The sequence below is a fragment of the Polypterus senegalus genome, chromosome 5 (assembly GCF_016835505.1).
Source record: "Polypterus senegalus isolate Bchr_013 chromosome 5, ASM1683550v1, whole genome shotgun sequence".
In the NCBI taxonomy this organism is placed as follows: Eukaryota; Metazoa; Chordata; class Cladistia; order Polypteriformes; family Polypteridae; genus Polypterus; species Polypterus senegalus.
In genome coordinates, this window is record NC_053158.1 from 39,885,213 (window position 1) to 39,910,854 (window position 25,642).

Here is a 25,642-nt window from a genome sequence, read left to right on the forward strand (position 1 = left end):
TAAGACGAAAACAATTTTCACGAGATACAAGTTTAATGGGAAGACGCAGGGTATAAACGAGACTTTTGATCACTTTGTAACGGAGTTAAAATTGCTGGTGAAGGACTGTGCTTATGCAAACGAAGATGAGATGGTCAGGGATAGAATAGTGTTTGGCACAAACTCAGCGAAAGTGCGAGAGAAACTTTTAAGTGCCGGGTCTGAGATAACATTAAATAAAGCCATGAACATCACAAGATCACACGAGATAGCACAACCACAGCTGAGAACCTTCGATGCATGTACTCCGAGCAGCTCACGTGAACTGACTGTGAATGCAGTACGCACACAAAAAGCAAGAGCCCCAAAGAGCGCTGGACAAAAAACGCATTACACAATTCAGAAGGCAGCAAAAGAATATAAAGCATGTGACGCATGCAAGCATATTCATAAGTGCAAAAGTCAATGTCCAGCTAAAGGAAGACAGTGTAAAAAATGTGGTAAATTGTAAATTGTATCACTAAAGTTTGCAGGACTGGGAAAGGTAAACCCGTGCATGCAGTGTGTGATGTCTCAGATAAAGAGGAAGACGAGCTGTTTATTGATGCAGTAAGAAAGGAACAACCCTCTGAATCTGAGCAAGCCTTTGTAGACATATCAATAGGAAAGCACGGTGTAAAGGTTAAATTACGTTCATAGACACACTGCCGCTAAATATTCGCAGGCAAATCCACATCTTAATACCGGGAATGCCTGTTAAACATCTTAGATTCACGAGTAGCGATTTGGGTAGTGAACACTTCGATGAATGAAACCTGTTATCTTTACAACGGTTGACAAACACGGAATATAACTTTAACACAACACGTCCTCCAAATACGAACCTGATTGAAAGAAATAATGATAATCAAATCCTTGATGACAGCAACACTCATAACAGTCACAAAACAATTACTGTATATTGACAATCATGTTACGTTATTTTTAAAATGTTCCCTTTTCTTTTTCATAACTTCTTTAACACACTACTTCTTCGCTGCGATGTGAGGGTATTTTGCTAATATATATGTATGACACAATGACATAAGTCTTGGGTTCAAATGCAGAGTTTTTATTGCAACAAATTAGCTCAACAAAGGCTTCTTTGTAATAACAGTACCAGTACAATCACAAACACAATTCTCTTCTTCTATCTTTTCCTTCCTCTACTCCTCCCAGGCAAGATTTATCCTCTTCCACCCTACTCCAACTCACCTGGCTGAGGCAAAACTGCTCTTTTTTTTTGTACTTCTGATGTCAGGGCATAGCCCACTGGAAGCCCCTGAAAGTAGGGATTGTGAATCCTAGCAGCCACCATGGAACCCAACAGAGATGATCCCATGGGACTACAGGTCCCAGTATGTCCTGTGGATATCTGTGTGGGAATTCTAATCCAGGGATTCTGACATCTAGTGTACTGGGGAGTAAATAGTCCAAGCAGGATAACTATATTGGCGTCCTGACCAGGTAATGACCCTGAACATACTCCATCAGGGATGCTGGCATAACTAGTTGTCTGGCAGGGAACATCCTTCCTTTTTTCCTGCTTGTTTCTTCCACTGACTTCTTGGCCAGACAATAGACTCTAACCTATCACAGCAGGGACGCTAATCCATGCATGTTCTCTCTTTCTTTCTATATATATATAAATAGTATGTGTATAAATATATAATATATACGTGTGTGTGTGTGTAAAATATACATACACAGTCAACTACTTTATACACTTTTTTTCCTTTGGGGGTAAATGTAAAGACTACAATAATATATCCTTTTTTTAATACTTTTGCTTCATAAAACAAAAAAATGGCATCCCTTCTGTCAATAAGAAACATACTGCCTATAATTGACAATATAACAGAAACCTTGGCCACTAAAGACAAGAACAGTAGCCAAATTAGATGACAGTCTCTATAGCAACATTGTTGCAGAAGCAGCCAGCATGGATTTAGTAAAGGTCATTCTATTCCTGTCAAGGCAATCTGCTTCCATTCTTTGAAGAGGTCATCTAGAAAGCAGACACAAGTAATGCCCATGAAGTTATGTCACTAAACAGTCAGATGTTCTTTGACAAATTACTCAAGAATAAAACATAAAGTAGAGTAATTAAAGTAAAACTTCAATATAGTGTAGGAAAAAGTGTACACCATAAAGAATTATATGTACAGTATGAAAGGACATTTAAAGAGAGAGTGTAAGTTATACAAAAAAAAAATGACATGAAAAATGACTGGGAATGGTGTCCAGTGACCTCAAGAGTTCAGCAAGGTCTTGTCTAGCCAGAGAAGTGTGCCTGCAACAGCTATAACATGTGTACATGTTTTTACAATATAGATATGACAGTTTTTCTTTTTATTTTTTCTTATTTCCCAGGTTTCCAGTACCTCTTCATCTCACTCTCATTCTTTTCTTCTACAGTACGATATTAGCCTTTGACTTAAGGAAACACCTAATGTGGAGGTGTGGGCTGCTGGCCATATATTTAGAATTTAATTCAGCAAGATGCCAGCCAGTGTTGTGGTTTTGAATGTTGTCAGTAAAATGATTTATTTTATGTCCTACCATGCCATCCCTGAGTGAATGTTCTGTTATATATTTAATGCAGAATACAGTATATTATTCAACAATCCATTCATTGTGTCCCTCCAGTTTCATCTCTAGACATTTTTTATAATAAAGTATACAGGTCTACATGCTAAATACAAGTATTAGAAGCATACTATACATTCTGCTTCCTCCAAGTTGATTTGCTGACTTAGGGAAGTTTTATTAGGGAAGTTTTAATTTATTTTCTGTCTTTCAAGGGAGTATCACAACTTCTACTCTGTGGTTCATGCTGTATTATCATTTACAGTCAGCTGTCTGTAATTAATGACTAGCAACTCCAATTCCAAAAGCAATCTCTAATGGCTGTAAGCCAGACTTTTATTTGCTTCTGATATTAAGTCACATTTTTATTTCTTTCCATACTGTATAGCAGTAGTTGAATATTTTAACCAAATTGGTTTAGTATGTACAGTATAATGAAGTGGTTGAATTATGCCCAGTTACATACTCTGACAGATTTTTAAAAATCAAAGTAATTATGTCTTAATTATAAAATGTAATGCAACAAAAAAAAAAAAAAAAACAGAGGCAGTTTCTTTCTGTAAGATTATTGTGAACCATTGTTCTTTTTTTAATGATCCAAGGTTTAGTCCTTACACACCTATTATCTTTTAATTATTTTATTTTTTCTCATCAGCTGCTTTTGCAAACTGATATTTGTTCTGCCGCTTCACAGCTCCAGAGACCTGATTCGACTGCCTGTGAGAAAAGTAGTAACAGTAGTGGTACACTCTTAAAAATAAATAAAGGTGCCAGAGAGGTTCTTCAGAGAGTTCCCATAGGGAACCATATTTTTTGGGGTCACAAATTACCCATTCACATGAAGGTTCCAGAAAAAACCTTAATTTATTTAGCTCCTTGACAGGCTCCTGGCTCTGAATAGATGGTAAGAGATTTGTGAAATACCATTGGATCTCACTACATGCGTCCAGTAACACAGGCTAAGTCCAGGGTTTTCTTAACCTGTTAGTTTCCTGCAGTTGACTATACAATACATGTCTTGCTTTCTTTCATATTAGGAAGTTTTACAATGTACAAAGAATCAAGTTGATATGGAAATGATGCTTTGTCAAGCTATGGAGCTATGAGGAACCACACAATATAGTAAAGAACCATATTGTACCGTTAAAGAACCATCATTTTTAAGATTGTTGTAGAAGTAGTATCACCTGTAGAGTACAGTAAAATTCTTACTTGCATGTCCAACCAACATGCAACACATCATTCTCTCTAGTGCCATGGTAAGCAAGAATGCATGTCATTTTATTTCATAGAAATGCAAATCAGCCTTACCTGCTCTCATTACTCCTTTTTTAATACCACATGTTCATTTTTGCCCTCATTACCTAAATCCTTGTAAAGTTTCCCCAGAATAACACCTGTTTTTTTTTTCCTTACACAGACACATCAGCTTAACTGGTGACTTTAAACTCACAGTGGGTAAGTGAGTGTGGGTGTGCATGTACTTTGGGTCCCATTAAATTCTGGTTCCCTTGAACGTATGGAGATTATGCCATCCATACAGAGACAGTCACAGTATTTGCGTTGTAATTGGTCCTCAACATCTACTGTACATGTCACCTCTCGCAATTATTGCTACCTTACCCTTAAGCAAAGGCAAGAGAAATGAAGGTGATATTAAAGCCACGCTGAGTTGACTTTGAAATAGAGTGCCCCAGTGGATATACTCTAAATGTCTGCATACAAAGTGATGCCTAAATAAGCATTACCATGGCTTGCATGCCACTGTTGCCATTTTGAGTAATAGCCAAATTTTAAGTTGCTTTGGATAATAGATGATATCCTTTCAATGAATAAATGTAATTTTGTTGCTTTCATCCAGTATTAAATCCAGCCAATTGTCCAGATGACATGGTGGCGCATGGGGTACTACTGTTTTTTCATAAAGCTTTACCCCATTCTCACATGCTGACTCCTTTACATTTCTGGACTTTGGTTTCCTCACACAACCCAAAGATGTGTTGTCAGGATTACTTTCCTATTTAAATAGGCTTATTATGAAAGTGTGTCCAACAATAGTTCAGGGTGCTTTTCAGCACTGATTATAAAGAAGAGTCAGAAAAAAACAAATATCAGGTCAATTCAAACTCATACTTTAAATACTATGCTGTTTTGTTTTTTTTCTTTTGCACGGCTGCTCTGCTTCTCAGTGCTTTAGTTGTCCTCTTTGAGGAGGAAGTGGTTGTCCTGCATTTTAACAAAGAACTGATGGACCTGACCCTGATGTCCTTTAGGGAAATAATGTGACAAAAAGCTACAGACAAGAGGGATAGACATAGGTGGACATAAGCACAATGCATAGGGTGCACACTGTCTAGGAGCATTGACCCTAGAACTGAAAGTTTCAAACCATTTTCCATATTTGAAGCAGGACATTGACTCTGAAGTAGAAGACAGCTATGAGGAGCTCCAACAGATCACCTCAAAGCCAGTCCCCAGAAAGAGAGAGGTTTTGATAGTAGGGGACTCCATCATTAGGGGATTAAGACATAAGTTTGCTGCAGAGTCAGAGAGTTACAATGTTTTGCTGTTCATGTGCCCAAGTAGGAGGCCTCCCTGGCCATAACAGGGGTGAATCCAGTATTCATTGTCTATGTTGGAACAAATGACATACATAAGGGCAGTCTGTCAGTTCTGCAGTTCTGTCAAGATATGAAGTAGAACTGACAAGGTGGTCTTTTACAAGGTTCTGCCTGTGTCACATGCTAGTCCAGGTAAGGTTAGATGATTAGAAGGCCTAATGTGTGCCTCAAATCTTAGTGTAGGATAGAAGGGGAGTAGGCTTATGGAGCACTGGGAACCCTTCTGGAGCAGATGGAAGCTGTTCTGCTGTGACAAGTTACATTAGAACGTGAAGGGCATCGATGTTTTGGGGAGACATATAAATAGGTTAATTAAAACTTTTTAAAATTAGGAAATGGTGGAGCAGAGAATTTAGGACAGGCCAGGTTTAGAACTTCAAATGAAGGAACAAACAAATATGCAAAGTAACCTAAATTCTAGCCCAAATTAAAGTAAGTAAGTAATACATTAAAAATTGTTTGAATGCCAAGCGTATAAAAAAAAAAAAAAAACCAGAGTTGAAATTGTATGTAGATGAGCATAACTTTTTAAATATACCAATGAGAGAAACCTAGCTAAATCACAGAGATGGAGATGAGTATAATAAAGATGGTGTGGAAGATTCAGACCCAGACACAAACAGGCAGCCACAGAATGTCCCAAAACACACGTGTTTATTTACAAAACCACCACAGTGCACAAAAAAAGAACAAAATAAAGTTCCTTTCTCACTCTCTCTTCTGCCACCTCCAACTCCTCCCTCACAAGCTCCGTCCTTTTCCACCCAACTCTGGCTTCTCAGTGGAGTGAGGCGCGGCCTCTTTTATTCAGCACCCGGAAGTGCTCCCCAATTAACATCCGGCATATCCTAGTTCTGGAGCTGCCCAGGCATCCCCTGGTGGTGGCCATGTTGCTCCACAGGGTTGAGCTCCCCACGTCTGTGGCCCCCATACAATTCCGGGTGGCTGCCTTCTTCCGTTCCAAGGAAGATACTGCCCTTCTCGCGGTGTGCCGGTGGGGCAAAGCACCAGGATGTCTGTCACAATGGTTACACATTTTAGGAAAGATGGACAAAAAATAAAAGGAGGAAATGTTATTTTGATGTGTAATATGTTTGTCACATCAACGCACCTTATAAAAATGGCTCGATGGTATGAGTTTTTATTTACGAGTCATCTATCAGGTGGTTCAGCCTCATTTCCCTGCTTGATCAAGGTTGTTGTCTTTTCACATTTTCTCCAAGATGTTGCATACATATTGGTTGTAGATGGCATAAACATATGCACATTCTCGCATCAAGTTTTCTTTAATAAATGCTAATGTTTGTGCGGAAAGCCAGGTATATGTCTTTTCAGCTTTTATGCATACAAGTTTTTAAAATATGACTCTAGAAGAGGAGGGAAAGGACTGTAACTAAAAGACTAAGAGAGAGATCATCAAAACCATTTTATGTCCAAGAACTGTAATGAAAGCAATAAATCAGGAGCTAGAAAGTCAGATAAGGAAATAATGAAAGCAAACATACAAATTCTTTAAAGTAATTTGGCAAATTTGGATAACAGTGGTTCCATGCTTCATTCTTTAAACCATTGCATAATTGATGTGATTCAAGTAACTTCCAGAATAACTGTCTATGGCAAATGGATGCGTAAAATGGATACCATGAAACAGAATACTGACGACCTGAAGTAAACAAAACAAACGAATCATTTGAAAAAATAGTTAATATCCCTATAAACACACAAAAATATTCATTCACACGGAGAAAACATGAAACACATCAAGAATCATGACATTGTAGGGTATAAATGAACGACAAAGAAAAATTGTTGGACTTTCAACCTGGAAACCCTATTTAATTGTTAAGAAAAAGGAAAAGAAAGGCAATGATGTCTGACTTGTGAGTTTCAGTTTGTCAGCTGACAGCCACTTCCTGTGTAGCTGGTATTTATATCTGGTAAAATATCTGTAGAAGGATGCAGAATTGTGCCATCAGCTCTGCCCTACCATCCCATCCCATCCCATCCCATCCCCCAGTGTAACACAGAAACAATCCCCATATAAAGACTCACCTGACTTTCAAATGTGACAGGAGTGAGAAGTCAAGCAAAATGACACCTTTTAATGGCTAACCAGAAATATTACAATATGCAAGCTCTCGAGGCAACTCAGGCCCCTTCTTCAGGCAAGATGTAATACAGAAACTGGAGTTCCCTGTGCTTATATAAACACTAGGACAGATACAGCATTGGAAAACCTTTAAGTGCGACATCTTAGATGTAAAAAATTAATAGATCTCTCCATGCTAAGATTCATTTAGCGAGAGAGGAGAACAATGTATAAGCAAGATCTTTGGATAATTTAACTGTCAAGCAAACTTTTCTGTAGTTTTTCAATACAATGTGGGTCTGTAGACAGGTTGTCTGTGTCATTCCGAGAGATGCAAATAATCCTCATATCTTACCATAAAACTCTTGTCTCTATTCAAACCATACAATTATTTAATTTCCTTTACAGTGATGTTTACACTGGACCCGAAGTAATATCCCCTATAGCAGTGGTGGCGAACCTATGGCACGCGTGCCAAAGGGGGCACTCAGAGCCCTCTCAGTGGGCACGCGCGCCATCGCCCGAGCACAGAATTTGTTACTATAAAGCCAGAGGAATGCGGAGCCGGGCTGCTTCCCTCACCTCTCCCCCTCTTCACGCGCGCCGGAGGACTTTTCTCACATCACCCGCCCCTCTGCCCCGCAGCCCAATGGGAGCGCTTCCTTCCTCCCCTGTCTGGGGTAAGGCAGGCGGCACACATGCTGCTTGAGGGTGCGGCACGGACTGCAGCCTTTTGAGTCTGTGATTCCCGTGGTGGGGTTGGAGGGGATGTGGTATAGCGGGTCCACAGCTCAAAATTGAAAAGGCCAGTTTTAACAGATAATTGCCGCACTCGCGCTTAAAGGGGTTATGGTAGAGTGGCCGGAGCGGTTTCCGGGAGCTTTGTGATGCGGGCAGTCCTCGCTTAAGCGCACAGGTGAGGAGTCGTCCGCATCTGTAATTATTGCCGGGAGTTGCTAATCGCCACACCTGATCCACGACCCCATAATATATAATGGAAGCTTTGGGGGCGGAGGTTAATAGGGAAGACCTGCGTGAAACACTTGAGAGGATCGAAGGGATGACAAAGGACAGCACAGTTAGTTATGAAAATGAAATCCTTAAAGTGTGGAATTCTCTGCCAAATAATCTTAAATCAATGAAGGCACTTGAGATTGCTTTCCTTACTTTGTTTGGAACATCTTATGCTTGTGCGCAGCTGTTTTCAGCTTTGAATTAAATCAAATCTGACACCAGAAACAGACTAACAGATGACCTGAGTGCTGCATGTGTTGCTCTCAAGCTTACAAAGTATGAGCCAAGGTTAGACAAATTATCAGCATGCATACAACAGCAAAAAGCACATTAATTGTTCAAAAGCATACGGAATGCAAACTTTTACCTTTCAACAAAAAGTTGTTTGTATCATTGAAAGCTCCGTTATTATGTTTTTCTTTTAAGACAAAAGATGTTAATGTATGAGTTGCTTTTCTAAACTAAAAGCTCAGTAGATAGACAGACAGAGCATCAGTATTGGCAGTCCAGTCCAATTTACCATCCAGCTGCACTCCCAGGTATTTATAGGTCTGTACCCTCTGCACACACTCACCTCTGATGATCACGGGGTCCATGAGGGGCCTGGGCCTCCTAAAATCCACCACCATCTCCTTGGTTATGCTGGTGTTCAGTTTTAGGTGGTATTCAGGTTAAATTGCCATGTTGGCACTTTGCGATAAATAAGTGGGTTTTGGATTGCAGTTTGGGCACTTGGTTTCTAAATGGTTCGCCATCACTGCCCTATAGGATTGTATGCAAATACAATTAATCCGTTCCGGACCGTTCAAGCTGTATGTAAATATATATATTTTTTAAAGATTTTTAAGCACAAAAATAGTTAATTATACCATATAATGCACAGTGAAATAGTAAACTAAATGTAAAAATATCGAATAACACTGAGAAAATCTTGAACAGAGAAAACTAACATTGCAAGAGTTCATGCTACAGCCTTACGAACCGTTCTCTGTAAACACTTTTTTTAATGAGTTCTAAGCACAGGGAAAAACATGAACATTTGAAAAATCTGTAATTTATACAAAAACTAACCATAAACAACCAAGAAATCTAACCTTGCATGAGTCGAGTTCTGAAGGAAGTGAGGAGGAACTGGGTGGAGAGGAGATTGCAGTTTTGAGGTAAAGTCTGTGAAGATGCGGGTTCGCTGCATACTCCCATCTCACTTCTGGGAGCCCTTAAACCCGTCACCGTCGGTAATGTTACTGATGAGCACTACAGTGAAGCACTACAATGGAGCAATCGGATGGTGCAAAAAGTGCCAAGTTCTTTTATTAAAATCAACAAAACAACAATCAAAAACAAAGTCCAAATTAAAGCGCAGTGCTTTCAGAATCCTTCAATAAATTAATGATCCCATAAAAACAGAAGCGAAGTGGAGGTTAAAATCCAGTAGAAAAAAGTCTTCATTAAATACAACGAGATTAAAGCAATGCTAAAAGCAGTCTCTTTAAAAACAAGCCCGGTGCATTCTTTAACTGCCTTCTCAGCCTTACTGCTTTCTTTAACTGCCTTCTCGCACTCTCTCTCTCTCACGCTCTCTCTCTGTCTCGCTCACTCTCTCGCTCACACTCTCTCTCTCTCGCTTGCTGCACAGGGAGAGACTGAACACGTGCGGAAATCATTGGCGCGTACGAACCGGAAGGGAAACTGGCTTGTTCGTCACCCGAATGTGTGTTCGTGAACAGATGCAAACGTTTGGCAAACTTTTTGGTCGTAACCCGATTTGTACGTGGTCCGAGACATTCGTGACACGAGGTTCCACTGTATTTGGAAGGTTTTCATTAGTGCTGTCTGCAGCTAATACTCTTTGATGTAGTAAGTGAACATTGTTAATTGATTCAAGCCTGTTAGGCATTCTATTTCTCACTGATCAAAATTTTTTATACTTCCTCCTGTTATTGGTTTGTATCATTTGGTAGGCAAGAGGTAATAAATATGACTATTGGATGAAGTTTCAGAGGAGAGCCTTTGCATGCTCTGAATTGAGAGATACCAACTGAGGTGGGATTAGGCATCTAATAATGAAACTTCCACGTAGGGTGCATGTGTGATGGCCCACTGAGTGAAGGCCTGATGACACATGTACGGCCTAAGAGTGACCAGAAATTGCCCATAAAAACCTGGAGATTTGTTCTGGGATTGAATGACTTGGTGTTGTCTGATTAGCCTACTGCTATAATAATCCTCCGCCAGACAAATGGGAAGAGACTGAGAATACTGTCAGTGCTGCCTCAAATCAAAAGAAAAGTGCAATGTGTTACAGCTGCTAATTTGCATTTAATTCATTCTTTTTTTAAAATGTTTGATTGGTGTGCTGCTCTCAGATTAACATTTCGTTTCTGAAGATACAGCTGTTCCACTTACAACAACGACAGAGGTTAAGTCTACAAAGGAATGGTCTCTACTGAATTCAGACAGGAGTAAGAATTTTAATAGCAACACAGATGATTACAGAGAACCTTCAAAATCCATCTGATTTATCATTCTGTGCAGTTGTTTTGGCCATCCTTTGGCCATTCTTTGCAAGGCCAATTAAAATGTTTAATTAGCTTTAATTGATTGAGCAAGATAATAATGAGATAATATGAAATATGAACATATAATGTTCATTAGCAAGCAAAGATTCAAACACACTGATATTACCCACAGAGCTGCTAATTAAATGTTAGTTTAGTAGTTTGATTTATAACTATTTTGTGCATTTCTTTCTTTTAAGGGGAAAGGTCAGTGTCAAACTCTGAGCAGGTCAGTCAATTTTACATCTGGATTTTGCATGTCAAAGGCTCTGAAATTCCAAGTGCAGCAGGAGTAATGCAACCAACATTCAAGATCTGTGGGGACAAAGGTTATAAGAAGCTTAAACTGAATATTACAGGACAAAACACGCAGCATAAGGTGAGCAAAGTGTCAATTATATCTATTCACTATGTTAATGCTGTGCTTATTCCTAATTCTTCAAGATATGTCGCTTAATAATGGTAAGTAAGTAAGTAAGCAACTGAGTGCCATTATGAATAATGCTGCATATCCTCTCTCTGACAAACTAACACTGAGGACTTTCAGCCAACAAATCGTTCAGCTCGGGGATTTGGAGCACAATGAGAACATGCAAAAGAAGCATGCTCAGTATGCAGTACACTGGGCAAGTCCTTCTCCACAAGCTGAACTGAATATATTTGTTATATATTGTATTGTAAATGTGCATGCAGATCTTCAAACGCTAACGCCAGGGTTTATAAAAGAAACCTTGGCGGGGAAATGTGTGTATATTTACAACAACTCTGATACAGCCATATGCAACATTTCAGAAGAATTGGGAAATGACAACAACGTTGATCAAGCAAGGAAAAGCAGCCAAACCAGCTAAAGCATGGCTCATATCACCAAGCTGTTGTTATTACTGTATGTACCTTTTTTGCTTCATCATCAGTTTATATCACTAACTGTTTCTCAGGGAACTGACTGACAGGTCAGGAAATTCTCAGCTAAGTTTCACTCCAATATGCTCGCTGTGCTGGAAGCCTTTGGTGCATGACTGGCAAGGGACTTCCTCCAGGTTTTATTTGATGTAGGCGGACACACATAAAAGATAAATAACATGTTTTTGCCAACAAAAAAGGCAATTTGCGGAAGTGTCATCTTGTAATGAGCACTTTACTGCACTCATATTGCAATAGGGTGTATAGTGAGAATGCAGCTACTTTTGTTAATCGCGAACACTGACATTCTATTAATGCACAAGCCATTTACACTCACCTAAAGGATTATTAGGAACACCTGTTCAATTTCTCATTAATCCAATTATCTAATCAACCAATCACATGGCAGTTGCTTCAATGCATTTAGGGGTGTGGTCCTGGTCAAGACAATCTCCTGAACTCGAAACTGAATGTCAGAATGGGAAAGAAAGGTGATTTAAGCAATTTTGATCGTGGCATGGTTGTTGGTGCCAGACGGGCCGGTCTGAGTATTTCACAATCTGCTCAGTTACTGGGATTTTCACGCACAAAGAATGGTGTGAAAAGGGAAAAACATCCAGTATGCGGCAGTCCTGTGGGCGAAAATGCCTTGTTGATGCTAGAGGTCAGAGGAGAATGGGCCGACTGATTCAAGCTGATAGAAGAGCAACTTTGACTGAAATAACCACTCGGTACAACCGAGGTATGCAGCAAAGCATTTGTGAAGCCACAACACGCACAACCTTGAGGCGGATTGGCTACAACAGCAGAAGACCCCACCGGTACCACTCATCTCCACTACAAATAGGAAAAAGAGGCTACAATTTGCACGAGCTCACCAAAATTGGACAGTTGAAGACTGGAAAAATGTTGCCTGGTCTGATGAGTCTCGATTTCTGTTAAGACATTCAAATGGTAGAGTTAGAATTTGGCGTAAACAGAATGAGAACATGGATCCATCATGCCTTGTTACCACTGTGCAGGCTGGTGGTGGTGGTGTAATGGTGTGGTGGATGTTTTCTTGGCACACTTTCGGCCCCTTAGTGCCAATTGGGCATCGTTTAAATGCCACGGGCTACCTGAGCATTGTTTCTGACCATGTCCATCCCTTCATGACCACCATGTAACATCCTCTGATGGCTACTTCCAGCAGGATAATGCACCATGTCACAAAGCTCGAATCATTTCAAATTGGTTTCTTGAACATGACAATGAGTTCACTGTACTAAAATGGCCCCCACAGTCACCAGATCTCAACCCAATAGAGCATCTTTGGGATGTGGTGGAACAGGAGCTTCGTGCCCTGGATGTGCATCCCACAAATCTCAATCAACTGCAAGATGCTACCCTATCAATATGGGCCAACATTTCTAAAGAATGCTTTCAGCACCTTGTTGAATCAACGCCACATAGAATTAAGGCAGTTCTGAAGGCGAAAGGGGGTCAAACACCGTATTATTATGGTGTTCCTAATAATCCTTTAGGTGAGTGTATAATGCTAAGATTTGACTGACAAATAGCATTGATCAGTGGCCTAGGTCAGTCCGTGATTCATTTATTTTGAAGCAAAGTAGCTTTAGCAGACGTGATGCTACTGTTTGTAGTGGCTGGCTTATTGGTAATGGCTGAATCCTCAGTTTTTGTAACAGCAATCATGTCCTTACATGTGCCAGATGTCCGCACAGATACTGGTGCCATATGCTTTTTCCTGACCCTCAGAATGCAGAGGAGAGGCACTGCAATGCCACACAAGCTCTCGTGCATTCAGTTACAGAGTGCACCGTGGGACTCAATGTGTCAGAAGGAAGGCTGCTCTACCAGCCAATGAAGTTCTGCAACATCATGTCTGTATGTGTACATAGTTGATTGTCACAGTCCATATTATATTGTTGATCCAGGGTGGCAAACAGGTAGGTCTTGAGGTGCATTCACATATGCACATGTACAAGATGATTATGATCTATGAAGGTAAATTGCATACAAATGCGCATTCAGATGGTTTTATAAATCAGATTTTATTTTGGGGTGGCATAGTGGCGCAGTGGGTAGCGCTGCTGCCTCACAGTTCACTTCCCTGGTCCTCCCTGTGTGGAGTTTGCATGTTCTCCCTGTGTCTGCATGGCTTTCCTCGGGGTACTCCGGTTTCCTCCCACAATTAGACATGCAGGTTAGGTGCATTGGCGATCCAAAATTGTCCCTAGTGTGTGCTTGGTGTGTGGGTATGTGTGTGTGCGCACCCTGTGGTGGGCTGGCACCCTGCCCGGGGTTTGTTTCCTGCCTTGAGCCCTATGTTGGCTGGGATTAGCTCCAGCAGACCCCCATGACCCTGTAGTTAGGATATAGCGGGTTGGATAATGGATGGATTTTATTTTGGCTATGTTAATTTTCCTGTTTTTTTTTACCGTGTGTATATTTTCACACTCAAATCCACACAAAGTTTTATGAGATCACAGAACTGCACACAATACTCCAGATGTGGTCTTACTAGTCCACAATACATAGTGTAAGCATAATGCCCATCAATTTATATTCAACAATTTGTATAAAATTACCTAATATGTTATTTTCATGTCTTGGTTTAAATTATTAAGGAAATGTTTTGCAAAACTGATGTACTTTAACAATGTTGTTGTTTAAACCTTTGAGTTTGATGGGCTGGTAATGTAGTTTCGTGACTGAGAATTTAATCTGCAAGGTTCAAGGCTGCCAGTTCAGTCCCCATCTGTGGCTCATTGAAAATATTAGTTTTAAGTCATGGAAACATGTAAAAAGTTTCACTGAGATAGTAAGTTGATTTGGATACAAGGGTCAGTAAAATTAGTAAACAGAGCAAATATTTTGTTATCAGTTGTCAATGACATTCATTCATTCTTATAGCACAGGGCTAAGGGAAGAGCCAAATCCTATCTTAGTAACATCAAGTGAAAAACAAAACTTAACTCTGGATGAGATATTAGTCAGGACTTTTGGATTATACGGGCAAACTGAGAGTACAGAGACACAGAAGGGGCAAACTCCACACAGACATAAACCCCATTATGTATCTGATGCTGAGTTCCTGGCTTTTAAAATCACAATAATCTCAGCATACATTGTGAACACCTACTGAATGTATTAGAAATCATTTTACCTTTATAATGTATTTGTAAAATTAGGGATGTGTTTGTCGAGTTTCCTGTCTAAGAATGAATGGTTTAAATTTATTTCATCAAAGCTTTTGTTTTTCTCCCAGCTTGACCTGTCTGAAGTGGGTACAATATTAAAGGTGTGCGTTTCCACTAAACCGGATAACATGAAGCACTCATGGCGGCTTGACACAGTGCATCTGGAGAACAAGGAAACAAATGTGGAAATGCAGTTGAATTTCATGTGTTGGTTTAAAGCGAATGAATGGATGTACATAGAACTTCCTGCACTTCACCCTAGGCGGGACCCTTTTCCAGGTGAGTAAGCATGGCACAGCATTTAGAGCTGCTGCTTCTTCACAGCTTCAGAAATGTGTGAAACATGCACATTTCTGGTTTTCTGTTGCTGAGAAGATTAAAAAACACAAATTTTAGTCGAAAGCAGCTTGTCATCTTTTTTAGGGATGCACGGAGACAAAGTCACACCCAGTCTACATGAAGCAACGCACTTTTGTGGGTGAATTCGTATATAATAAGAAGAGCACCTATTGCAATAGCCATTGTTTGTCCACTTGACTAGAGTAGACAAATTTTACTGAAATTTGTTGAGACAGTTCAATTTCCATTGAGATATCTCTGTATAAAGCTGTATAAAGTTTTCAAATTTCAAAATCTCCCAATGAAAAGCATTGGTGAATTCATCTTAAAACAAAGAAACATTCTGTGCAACTCCCACTAGTTCCGATTTAGTTTACTGTTTCACTTTCACCTTGAGGGCGGTTTTCTTGAATTTGTATATTTTGATAGATAGATAGATACTTTATTAATCCCAAGGGAAAATTCACATAATCCAGCAGCAGTATACTGATACAAAGAAACAATATTAAATTAAATAGTAATAAAAATGAAAAAAATAAAAATAAAAAAAGCAGACAATAACTTTAAATAATGTTAGCATTTACTCCCCCGGGTGGAATTGAAGAGTCGCATAGTGTGGGGGAGGAACGATCTCCTCAGTCTGTCAGTAGAGCAAGACAGTGACAAAAGTCTGTCACTGAAGCTACTCCTCTGCCTGGAGATGATCCTGTTCAGTGGATGCAGTGGATTATTCATGATTGACAGGAGTTTGCTTAGTGCCCGTCGCTCTGCCACAGATGTTAAACTGTCCAACTTTAATCCTACAATGGAGCCTGCCTTCTTAACAAGTTTGTCCAGGCGTGAGGCGTCTTTCATCTTTATGCTGCCACCCCAGCACACCACCGCGTAGAAGAGGGCACTTGCCACAACCGTCTGGTAGAACATCTGCAGCATCTTACTGCAGATGTTGAAGGATGCCAACCTTGTCAGAAAGTATAGTCTGCTCTGACCTTTCTTACACAGAGCATCAGTATTGGCAGTCCAGTCCAATTTGTCATCCAGCTGCACTCCCAGATATTTATAGGTCTGCACCCTCTGCACACAGTCACCTCTGATGATCACAGGGTCCATAAGGGGCCTGGGCCTCCTAAAATCCACCACCAGCTCCTTGGTTTTGCTGGTGTTAAGATGTAAGTGGTTTGAGTCGCACCATTTAACAAAGTCTTTGATTAGCTTCCTGTACTCCTCCTCCTGCCCACTCCTGATGCAGCCCACAATAGCAGTGTCATCAGCGAACTTTTGCACGTGGCAGGACTCCGAGTCATATTGGAAGTCTAATGTATATAGATTGAACAGGACCGGAGAAAGTACAGTCCACTGCGGCGCTCCTGTGTTGCTGAAAACAATGTCAGACCTGCAGTTCCCAAGATGCACATATTGAGGTCTGTCTGTAAGATAGTCCACAATCCATGCCACCAGGTGTGAGTCTACTCCCATCTCAGTCAGCTTGTCTCTAAGGAGCAGAGGTTGGATGGTGTTGAAGGCGCTAGAGAAGTCCAAAAACATAATTCTTACAGCACCACTGCCTCTGTCCAGGTGGGAGAGGGATCGGTGTAGCATATAGATGATGGCATCCTCCGCTCCACCTTCTCCTGGTATGCGAACTGCAGAGGGTCGAGGCGTGGTGGACCTGTGGACTCAGGTGGTGAAGCAGCAGCCGCTCCATGGTCTTCATCAGATGTGACTTCAGAGCAACAGGCCGGAAGTCATTCAGCTCACTAGGACGTGATACCTTTGGAACAGGGGTGATACAAGATGTTTTCCAAAGCCTTGGGACTCTCCCCTGTTCCAGGCTCAGGTTGATGATGCACTGTAGAGGACTCCCCAGTTCCAACGCGCAGGCCTTCAGCAGTCGTGGCGATACACCATCTGGACCCGCTGCTTTGCTGGCATGAAGTCTTTTCAGCTCTCTGCTCACATGGGCTGCTGTAATTGTGGGTGGGGATGTCTCACCTATGCTGGTATTAGCAGAAGGATGGTTGGAGGATGCAGTACTCCGAGGTGAGAGTGGGGATTACTGTGATCAAACCTATTAAAGAAGTTGTTCATTTGGTTTGCTCTCTCCACGTCTGTCTCGATGGCGGCACCCCGCTTCGAGCTGCCGCCAGTGATAATCTTCATCCCATCTCACACTTCCTTCATGCTGTTGTTCTGCGACTTCTGCTCCAGCTTTCTCCTGTACTGCTCTTTTGCCGCCCTGAGCTGGACTCGGAGTTCCTTCTGCACGCTCTTGAGCATATATTCCTTGTCTGACAGCAGCTTAGATGCCTATTGCATGTTAGTCATACGCTAAGGAGGGTGTGTATAAGCAGCCCTTACTACAAAAAAAATGCATATACAAATACTAGTAAGTAAGCAGAATCTAAGTAAAATTTATTTATTAAGCTCTTTTCTCAGACAGGCATCACAAAGAGCTATAGAATAAAATAAAAGAACAAAGAAGTTACAAGAAAGTAAAATAAAACAAAAAATACCCAAAAGCTTGTCTAAAAAGGTAAGTTTTAAACTGGACTTTAAACTGTCCAGTGCAGGAGGAAGACCTTTCCACAGTCTGGGAGCAACAAATTGAAATGCTCGAACCCCTTGTGTCTTCAGCCTGGAGCGGAGGACAGAAAATAGCTCTTGTTGGCTGGATCTCAGGGCTCGAGTAGTGATGTAATGGGGCACAAGATGCACAATGTATTGAGGAGCCTGACCATGCAGGGCTCTGTAAGTGATTATGAGAATTTTATATTGCATCCTGAATTCTACTGGAAGCCAATGCAAAGAGAATAAAACAGGAGTAATATGAGTCCACTTATGGGAGTGTGCTAAAAGCCTGGACTTAAGGCGAGTTAAACCAGATTTGCTTAGACAGGTATAAAGAGAGTTACAAAAATCAATGTGTGATGAGATAAAAGCATGAATAAGAATTTCTATCTTGGCCTTAAAAACAACAGTCCTTAATTTGGGGAGGATTCACAAATGAAAAAAGCAAGAGCGACTAAAACTTCACATGTGCATCAAAATTCAGGGACTGATTGAAAACACCTAAGTTGTGTAGAGAGACCTGAGCAAAGCTAGAAAGTGATGAAAGTTTTTGGCTAATTGCCGTGTATAGGTCAGGCGGAGCAAAAATTAGAAGCTCTGTTTTCTTAGACTAGACAAAAAAAAAACTTTAAATGGGAGCTGTTTTGCTTTTATTTAGCAAAAATATCTGCCATTGGGGTAAGTAAAATTTACGTGATTTAAATAAGCTAAAAATCACCAATACAATTATTTTATTGATAAGTGAATAATTTTTACAATAAGGAAAACAAGATTTAATGTGATTATATTCATACTTTTCCCTTGCTTAGATTTCATTTTTGCAGTACACAAAGCAGTTCCCATCTGCTTTAGGTGGGTTAACCTTAAAAATTAAAAAAGTCACTTCTATGGAAATGCAGTAAATGGAAGAGGAAAAAATTGTGTAAGCAATACAAAACTGAATTGATTAAACTGGACTGAACTAATATTATCTACAGATTATTATTGTAAATAACCAATGTTATCAACTTGCAGATAAATGGGATTTGAATTAATTAATTACACTGGAAATGTGCAGCTCCGTCTAGTGATATAACAATAGCATGTGTGCATAGAAAGGGAACTGCAGTTGATCTGTGAGCAGTGGATAGGAGCCACTGAGCATACAACAAGGACCACACTGGCTGCAAATGGCAAAGACAGAGCAGGATTACAGTCTGCACCGGGCTGAAAGAGTTACTTAATGGCATGATGTGCAAGAGACTGAGTGTGTGTTACAGTTTATCCGTACCCAAAGGCCCGCTTTTGCTTCCATGCACCTTCAGACTTTATGGTATTCCCAATATTCAATAAATGAGTTCCTTTCCAAGTTCTTACTTATTTGTATAGTTTTAATAAATTACTGTGTTTTAACTCATTTTAACAGCTAGACTGGAAACTTATTTCAGTTGCTTTTCTCCTTTCATATGGTAATATTGATAGTGATTTTCTGCTAGTATTAGTCATTTTGTATTAATAGTTATTTTTCCTTTGCTAATTATATATTGTATAACTCCATTGGGTATACTTTCAAAAATGTTCTGTTTAAGAAATTTGAACTAGCTAGTCAGAGACCCTCCTCAACTAATAATAGCACCTCAATCGATGCCATTTTAACATAATTTGAATTGGAATCTGCACTCTTTGAAAGCTATTGAGCCACCACAAGCCTATTTAAGCTACATCTTTAATTGCATGACATTGTAAAGTACTGTAAAAAGCATGTATTTAATTTAATCGTTAATTGCATTGCATTGTCACTGTTATTTTTGAATATGACTCATTGTCACAAAACACTTAATCAACAAAAATGTGATAACTGACTCTTTGATGAAGTAACTAAAAAATGTAAAATGCTCCCATCTTTCATATCCGTTAACTTAGTTGTCGAATTCATCTGAATGTTAAGCCATGCACACATTTTCTACCTCATTTATATAATATATATATATATATATATATATATATATATATATATATATATATATATATAAAGTCTAAGGAAACAAGCTGATATATGGTAACGTCCTTGTGTAGTCAAGACATTAAATGTAAGCATCATTAAAAAAGAGAAACATTGGCACAATGTTTTTTGTGATTCTATTCCAGCCATTGACATAAAGCTTCAACATATGACTGCATAACTGACAGGAGGCAGGGGTGAGCGTGATAGTAGGCCTCAACCAGTTCGTAAGTTAAGACTGAATGGACATGGCACACCCAACTCTGTGGTGTCATTTGGGCTTGCAAAACATCATGGGGCTCTGGGGAAAAAACAAAAAAAGTTCACCTAAGCTGCCTGCCACGGAAAAATTCGGTGAACAAGGTCCAATTGGTGGACCCAGTAAATTTGATTAAAAAATGTTTTGCCGAATTTCGCCGATCAGTACAATTAGGTATTCAGTAGACGTTTTTTCTTCTCTGTATTACACTAACCAGGTCTATTATTATTTTGCTTTCCTTTGTATTTTTAATTTGATGAAAATCAAATAATTTTTTAAAACTACTTGACATCTGACAGTTGATTGCAACTCCCTTGTTCCTTTTTTATACTGAGTTTGATTTTTTTAATGTCAATTTTTATTTCAATTAAAGGTTTGCCTAGTTAGTTACAAAACTTTCCTACCATGTAGTTGTGTTGTTTTCCACTTTTCTTTAGCAGCTAAACCTGCCAACGTTCGTGACATTTGGCAGTAGCCTTTCTAATTAAAGTGCAGACATTTTTGTACATTTTTTGACATTTGTCCTTGTATTTTTTAGTTGTGGAGTATACGGTCCATGTGCATACTGGTGATGTTAAGAATGCCGGTTTCTCCGGTCAGGTGCTCCTACGGCTGCATGGTGACACTGGAGATACAGGAAAGCGGTGGCTAACAAAGCACAATGGCGAGCCTGGCACATTTAGTAGGGGACAGGTAAGGACTTTAACATTTTAAAATGATAAAAGTGCAGAATGAACTAAAAGACCTCATTCTGTCTCCAGTAAAAGGTCAACTTTTGATGGGTTAGAAAACTTTAATGTACTAGTGTTTGCCATATGACTGTGTTTTAAATTATATCTCAGTATATAGTGCAGGGCAACATGGTGGTGTGGAGGTTAGCACTGCTGTTTACATATCCAGTAAATTTTGTTTAATTTGGTCCGTGTAAGTTTTGAACTTTCCTCCAGTTTTTTGGGGTTTTTTTTGGGAACCAATTCCTACAAATAACAACCATGTTCTGTTTATTAGTGACCATATATTGACTTAGTGTGGTTATGGGCAGTATTAGCTATTGCTTAGCATGAATAAGCAATTGACAAAATGGTTTTAAATAATAGAAAGATGAGGATAAATACCTATATCTATTAAGTATTTTATTTTTTTGTTTTAACTCAACTTTATAATATGTACCCTTTTGAAGGGTGGCACTTCAGTGTATTATGTGGTGCTGCTGGCAGTCTGTGTATAAATCAATTGTCTATGTGATCTACGTGATGTTGGCATATTCCACCAATGTCTGCGCAGGCAGACAATTCCCCCCACTTCTGCAGTCAGTAGGGTTTGTTTGATTGCCAATTCCAAACAGGAGTGTTTGTGTGAATGTGAGTGTGGATGGACCCTGTGGTGGGCTGTTTACTGCATTGTGTCCATTGCTGCCAGGGTAGACTCCACCACCCTCCTCTGCCTGACACTGAATTGAATTAAGCAAGTCGGAAACTGTTCTGCTATGTTGTGACCGTTGGTGAGTTACATTATCTGGTTATTTGTTTCCAGGACTCATTTAAACCACAGCAGGATCATTGGGAAGCGTATCCCAACTGGAATAGGGGAATTCTATTTCAACACACAGGAATTCAGAAGTCATTTTGTGGATTGTCTTAGAAAATAACATATTCTGGTGTATTAAACATTTTCCCAATTAGTTAAAGTGGATTATTACAGGAGTTATTACTGTACTTGCTGCTCGGTTTTATACAATAGATCTTGATTAAAATATAACTTAAAAGCTGTTTATGCTTGTGGGGGAAAAAAAAACTGTTGATTTGCACATACCTTAGAATCAGTATACTCCTAAACCTCAACCAAATTCAGCCTTGGAAGATGAAGTTTAATATAAATAAATGTCAAAGCCTGCATATAAGAAGTATATATGTATTGGAGATGAGGGAGTTCTGAAACATCCTGTGAGAAGAATTTAAAAGTCATAATGGACAGATGACTGACCACATGCAGATAGTCTAATAAGCTGACATGAAAGGCTAAAAATTACTTTTTGGTTACATAGAAGGCTGTGTTGACTGTAAACCTAGGGAACATATTCTTATGCGGTTTAATACACTTGTGAGATTACATCTTGAATATTGTGTGCAGTTCTGATCATTTTTTCAAGAGTTGTTGTAACTTCATTTAAAAAGAAAAAGTCCAAAGATATGGTGGTGCAGTGGTTGCGCTGCGGCCTTGCAGTAAAGAGACCAGGGTTCATGCCCCGGGTTATCCCTCTGTGGAGTTTGCTTGTTCTCCCTGTGTCTGTGTGGGTTTCCTCTGGTATTCTGGCTCCCCCCAGAGTCTAAAGACATGCAGGTAGGTGGATTGGTTGTGTTTTGTGTGTGGGTGGGTGTGTGTGTTTAACCTGTGATGGACTGTCACCCTGTCCAGGGTTTGTTTCTGCCTTTCGCCCTATACTGGCTGGGATAGGCTCCAGCAACCACTGTGATCCGTAATCAGGACTAAGCAGGTTAGAAATAAAAGTCCAAAGATGAGTTATTAGACTGATTCCAGAACAACAGTGTATGGGCTACCAGGAAAAACTGGAGGAATTAAATTATTCCAGGTAAGGAAAAAAGGAATTGAAAGGTGACATGATAGAAGTGTTTAAAACTATGAAGAGAATTTAGTTAAGGGTGGAAGTAAACTTTTTAAAACAAACTCTTCAGCAAGAATATGGGACAAAGATGGAAGATGATTATGGATAAATTCAGGTTAGAAAGTAATTCTTCACACCTAGAACAATAAATACATGCAATAACACTGCTCGGCAAAAAATATTTTTGTTCCTTTGTTTACGTCAAAAATTGTAGGTATTCTTTATAGATTTGAGCACACTGAATCCAAATCTGGAAACGGACTACTGACAGTCTTCTGCATTCTTAACATTGGTCGAGGTGGAAACTACCTAAAAAAAAGGTATTTACCACACATTTGTGCCCTCAGTCAGTATTTGCTTCTGTCTTCTCATGCTTTAATAATCCAGCCATCATCTTCAGTAGGTAACAGGTAAGCAAACTTCAAATCCAACCTTTAAAAAAGTTGAAAATAGAGCTTGGGAGGCATTGTAGAGTATGTGCCACACTTTTCTTGGGAGCACAAAGGCGAAAAACTACGAGGAACTAATTGAGGAGCTTTTCTCCTTCTTCCAAGCAGTTAGGTGCAACGTGTCTTAAAGATCGTTTGCTATATCATCAGCCCCGAAGAGAACTTGGCAGCTGTCTCAGATGATTATGAAGAGAGATTTTACCAGGACATTGTTTAGATGGAGAGACGTTGCAGTGGAAAGTAAGCCGGGTCTATGTTGGCACACATCCGTTGGTCCCTCTACTTTGAAATACCTTCACAGTATTATAAGTGAAAAACATCTACCAAGTGACCACTTTTTGTAAGCAGCAACTATATTTAAAACAATTGTATGTGTAATTTATATAAGTCTAAATAATTATTTGTAAAAATATATCAAATATTTACCCTAAAATAGCCTCTTTTCATTTTAAACTTTTCTCTGTCAAAACCTGGGCAGTCAATTTTTCAAAATAATATTTTCTTTGTTTTATTATATACACCAATGAAATCAGCATAGTATCTTTTTTACTTCCACATTTAATACCGGATTATTTTCATGTTGTCAATTCCCATTGAGAACGGCATAGTGAGAAAGTGGATGGTACTGATGCCATAAGACACCAAAGTTTTGTCATACAAATAATGTCTTTGTGCCTGCTGTATGACTCGATAATTCAGCCATATCCATAATGTCTTTACTAAATATAATCTCACCATTGATTACTCAATTATTAAAGCATTGATAGCAGGCAGTGTGGTGTAGTGGTTAAGACTGGGGTTGTGGGTTCAAATCCCACTACTGACACTTTGTGACCCTGAGCAAGTCACTTCACCTGCCTGGCCACCAACTGGGAAACCAAAAAGAAGTGTAACCAATTGTAACATAAATGTTGTAAGTCACCTTGGATGAAGGCCAAATAAGTAAATGTAATAAATTACAGTAGGTGCAGACGAAAGTTAATAATAAGGTTTATGTCTAAGGAGACTTACTGAATTATGTGTCAGATGTGAATATTTAACAAAGTTTGTAGAAAAAGGAAGAAAAGTTATAATAAACAGTCCAGCACTGAATATTTAATGTTTCGAATTTTCTCATAATTTACTCTGCGGCCAAGTCCAGCACCACCATTAAGGCAAATTAAGCATTCACCTAAGGCACAGATCGTAAGGGGGGGGAAACCCAGATGCATATGTTAGCTACCAAACAGTCAATTGACGCACTAATAAGCTTGGCCTAGGGCACAAAATAACTTAGCATTGGCACTGAGGGCAGGTCAACATCGAGTCTCAGAGAACTTCATGATTAGAGAATAGTTTACTTGTGCTGCCTGACTGCAATGTCCTCTGTATTTTACTTTACCTTAGAGTGTATTTTTCAAAAATGTAGAAATGTGTCAAACCTTAAAAACCTTTATTGACAAAGTTTAAGGCATTTAACTATCATCAAGGCATAATTGATTTTCCTTTCCACAAACCATTAAGTTGTGCAACTTAGTGACTCACGGTCAGATGTTTCAGTCAGCTCTTTGATTTTGCATTGATGTAAAGTCAGCCATCTAGGATAAACACCTCCTGTAAAGTTGACTTACTACAATTTCCAGTTGGAAAAAAACACAGAGTTTTATGTGATCGGCTTTTTAAAGAGGAATATTTACAATTATTTCCTCAAGTAAAACATTAATGCAGTCAACCTGCTGCTTTCTGTTGTCTTTTGTATTAATGGGGTGAATTGTAATTAGTCCACAATTACATCATTAGCTATGTGTCTAAGACTATTATCAAAAAAATTACTGAATGCCTATAGGGACACCTAGTGGAAAGCTGATGAATTGCTATTTCACTATCAAGGAAAAAGTCCAGTTTCTGCTGACATAACAGTTGTTACAAGAAATGTAGCAGTGGCATTTCTAGTAGTAGTATTGTCAGGTGTAAGGAGTACAGTGAAATTCTTACTAGCATAACCAAGCAACATGTCACCACTCTGCTGCACAATGATAAACGAGCAGGTATTAAAATACATAACTTCATTTTAATCGATAGAAAACACCAATCAGCTTGCCTCTTACACTCTTTACACTTGTTACCATAGTTTGACAGCAAGCATGAATAAAACAAAGAATATAATATGTACTTTGCCTGCATAACATCTCCATTTATATAGTTTTTTTTTTTATTGTTGTTGTCCTTTAGTGTTAAAGCTCTTATTTCAGCTGCTTTGCTGCACCACAAGACTTGGTTTGAATCCCAGTCTAGAAATTCTCTCTTCATAGTCTGCATGATGTTCCCAAGTTTGTGAGGATTTTACTCAAGATACTTGAGTTATGTTTTGATATTGCAAAGATGTGTGTTCTGGGTTAAAGGGTGACACCAAATTAGACTATCATAAATGTGTCACGGACGTGCGGTC

The 25,642-nt window shown here is 39.3% G+C and overlaps 1 protein-coding gene across 1 annotated transcript in view; it reads left to right on the forward strand.

The window, feature by feature from the left end:
• LOC120529864 (lipoxygenase homology domain-containing protein 1-like) overlaps positions 1–25,642 on the forward strand; it is a 419,576-nt gene that overhangs the window by 179,815 nt on the left and 214,119 nt on the right. The window contains exons 36-38 of the mRNA XM_039754083.1: positions 11,090–11,268; positions 15,064–15,274; positions 20,681–20,835. Coding sequence (XP_039610017.1) covers positions 11,090–11,268; positions 15,064–15,274; positions 20,681–20,835 — 545 coding nt within the window. The remainder of the gene's footprint in view (positions 1–11,089; positions 11,269–15,063; positions 15,275–20,680; positions 20,836–25,642) is intronic.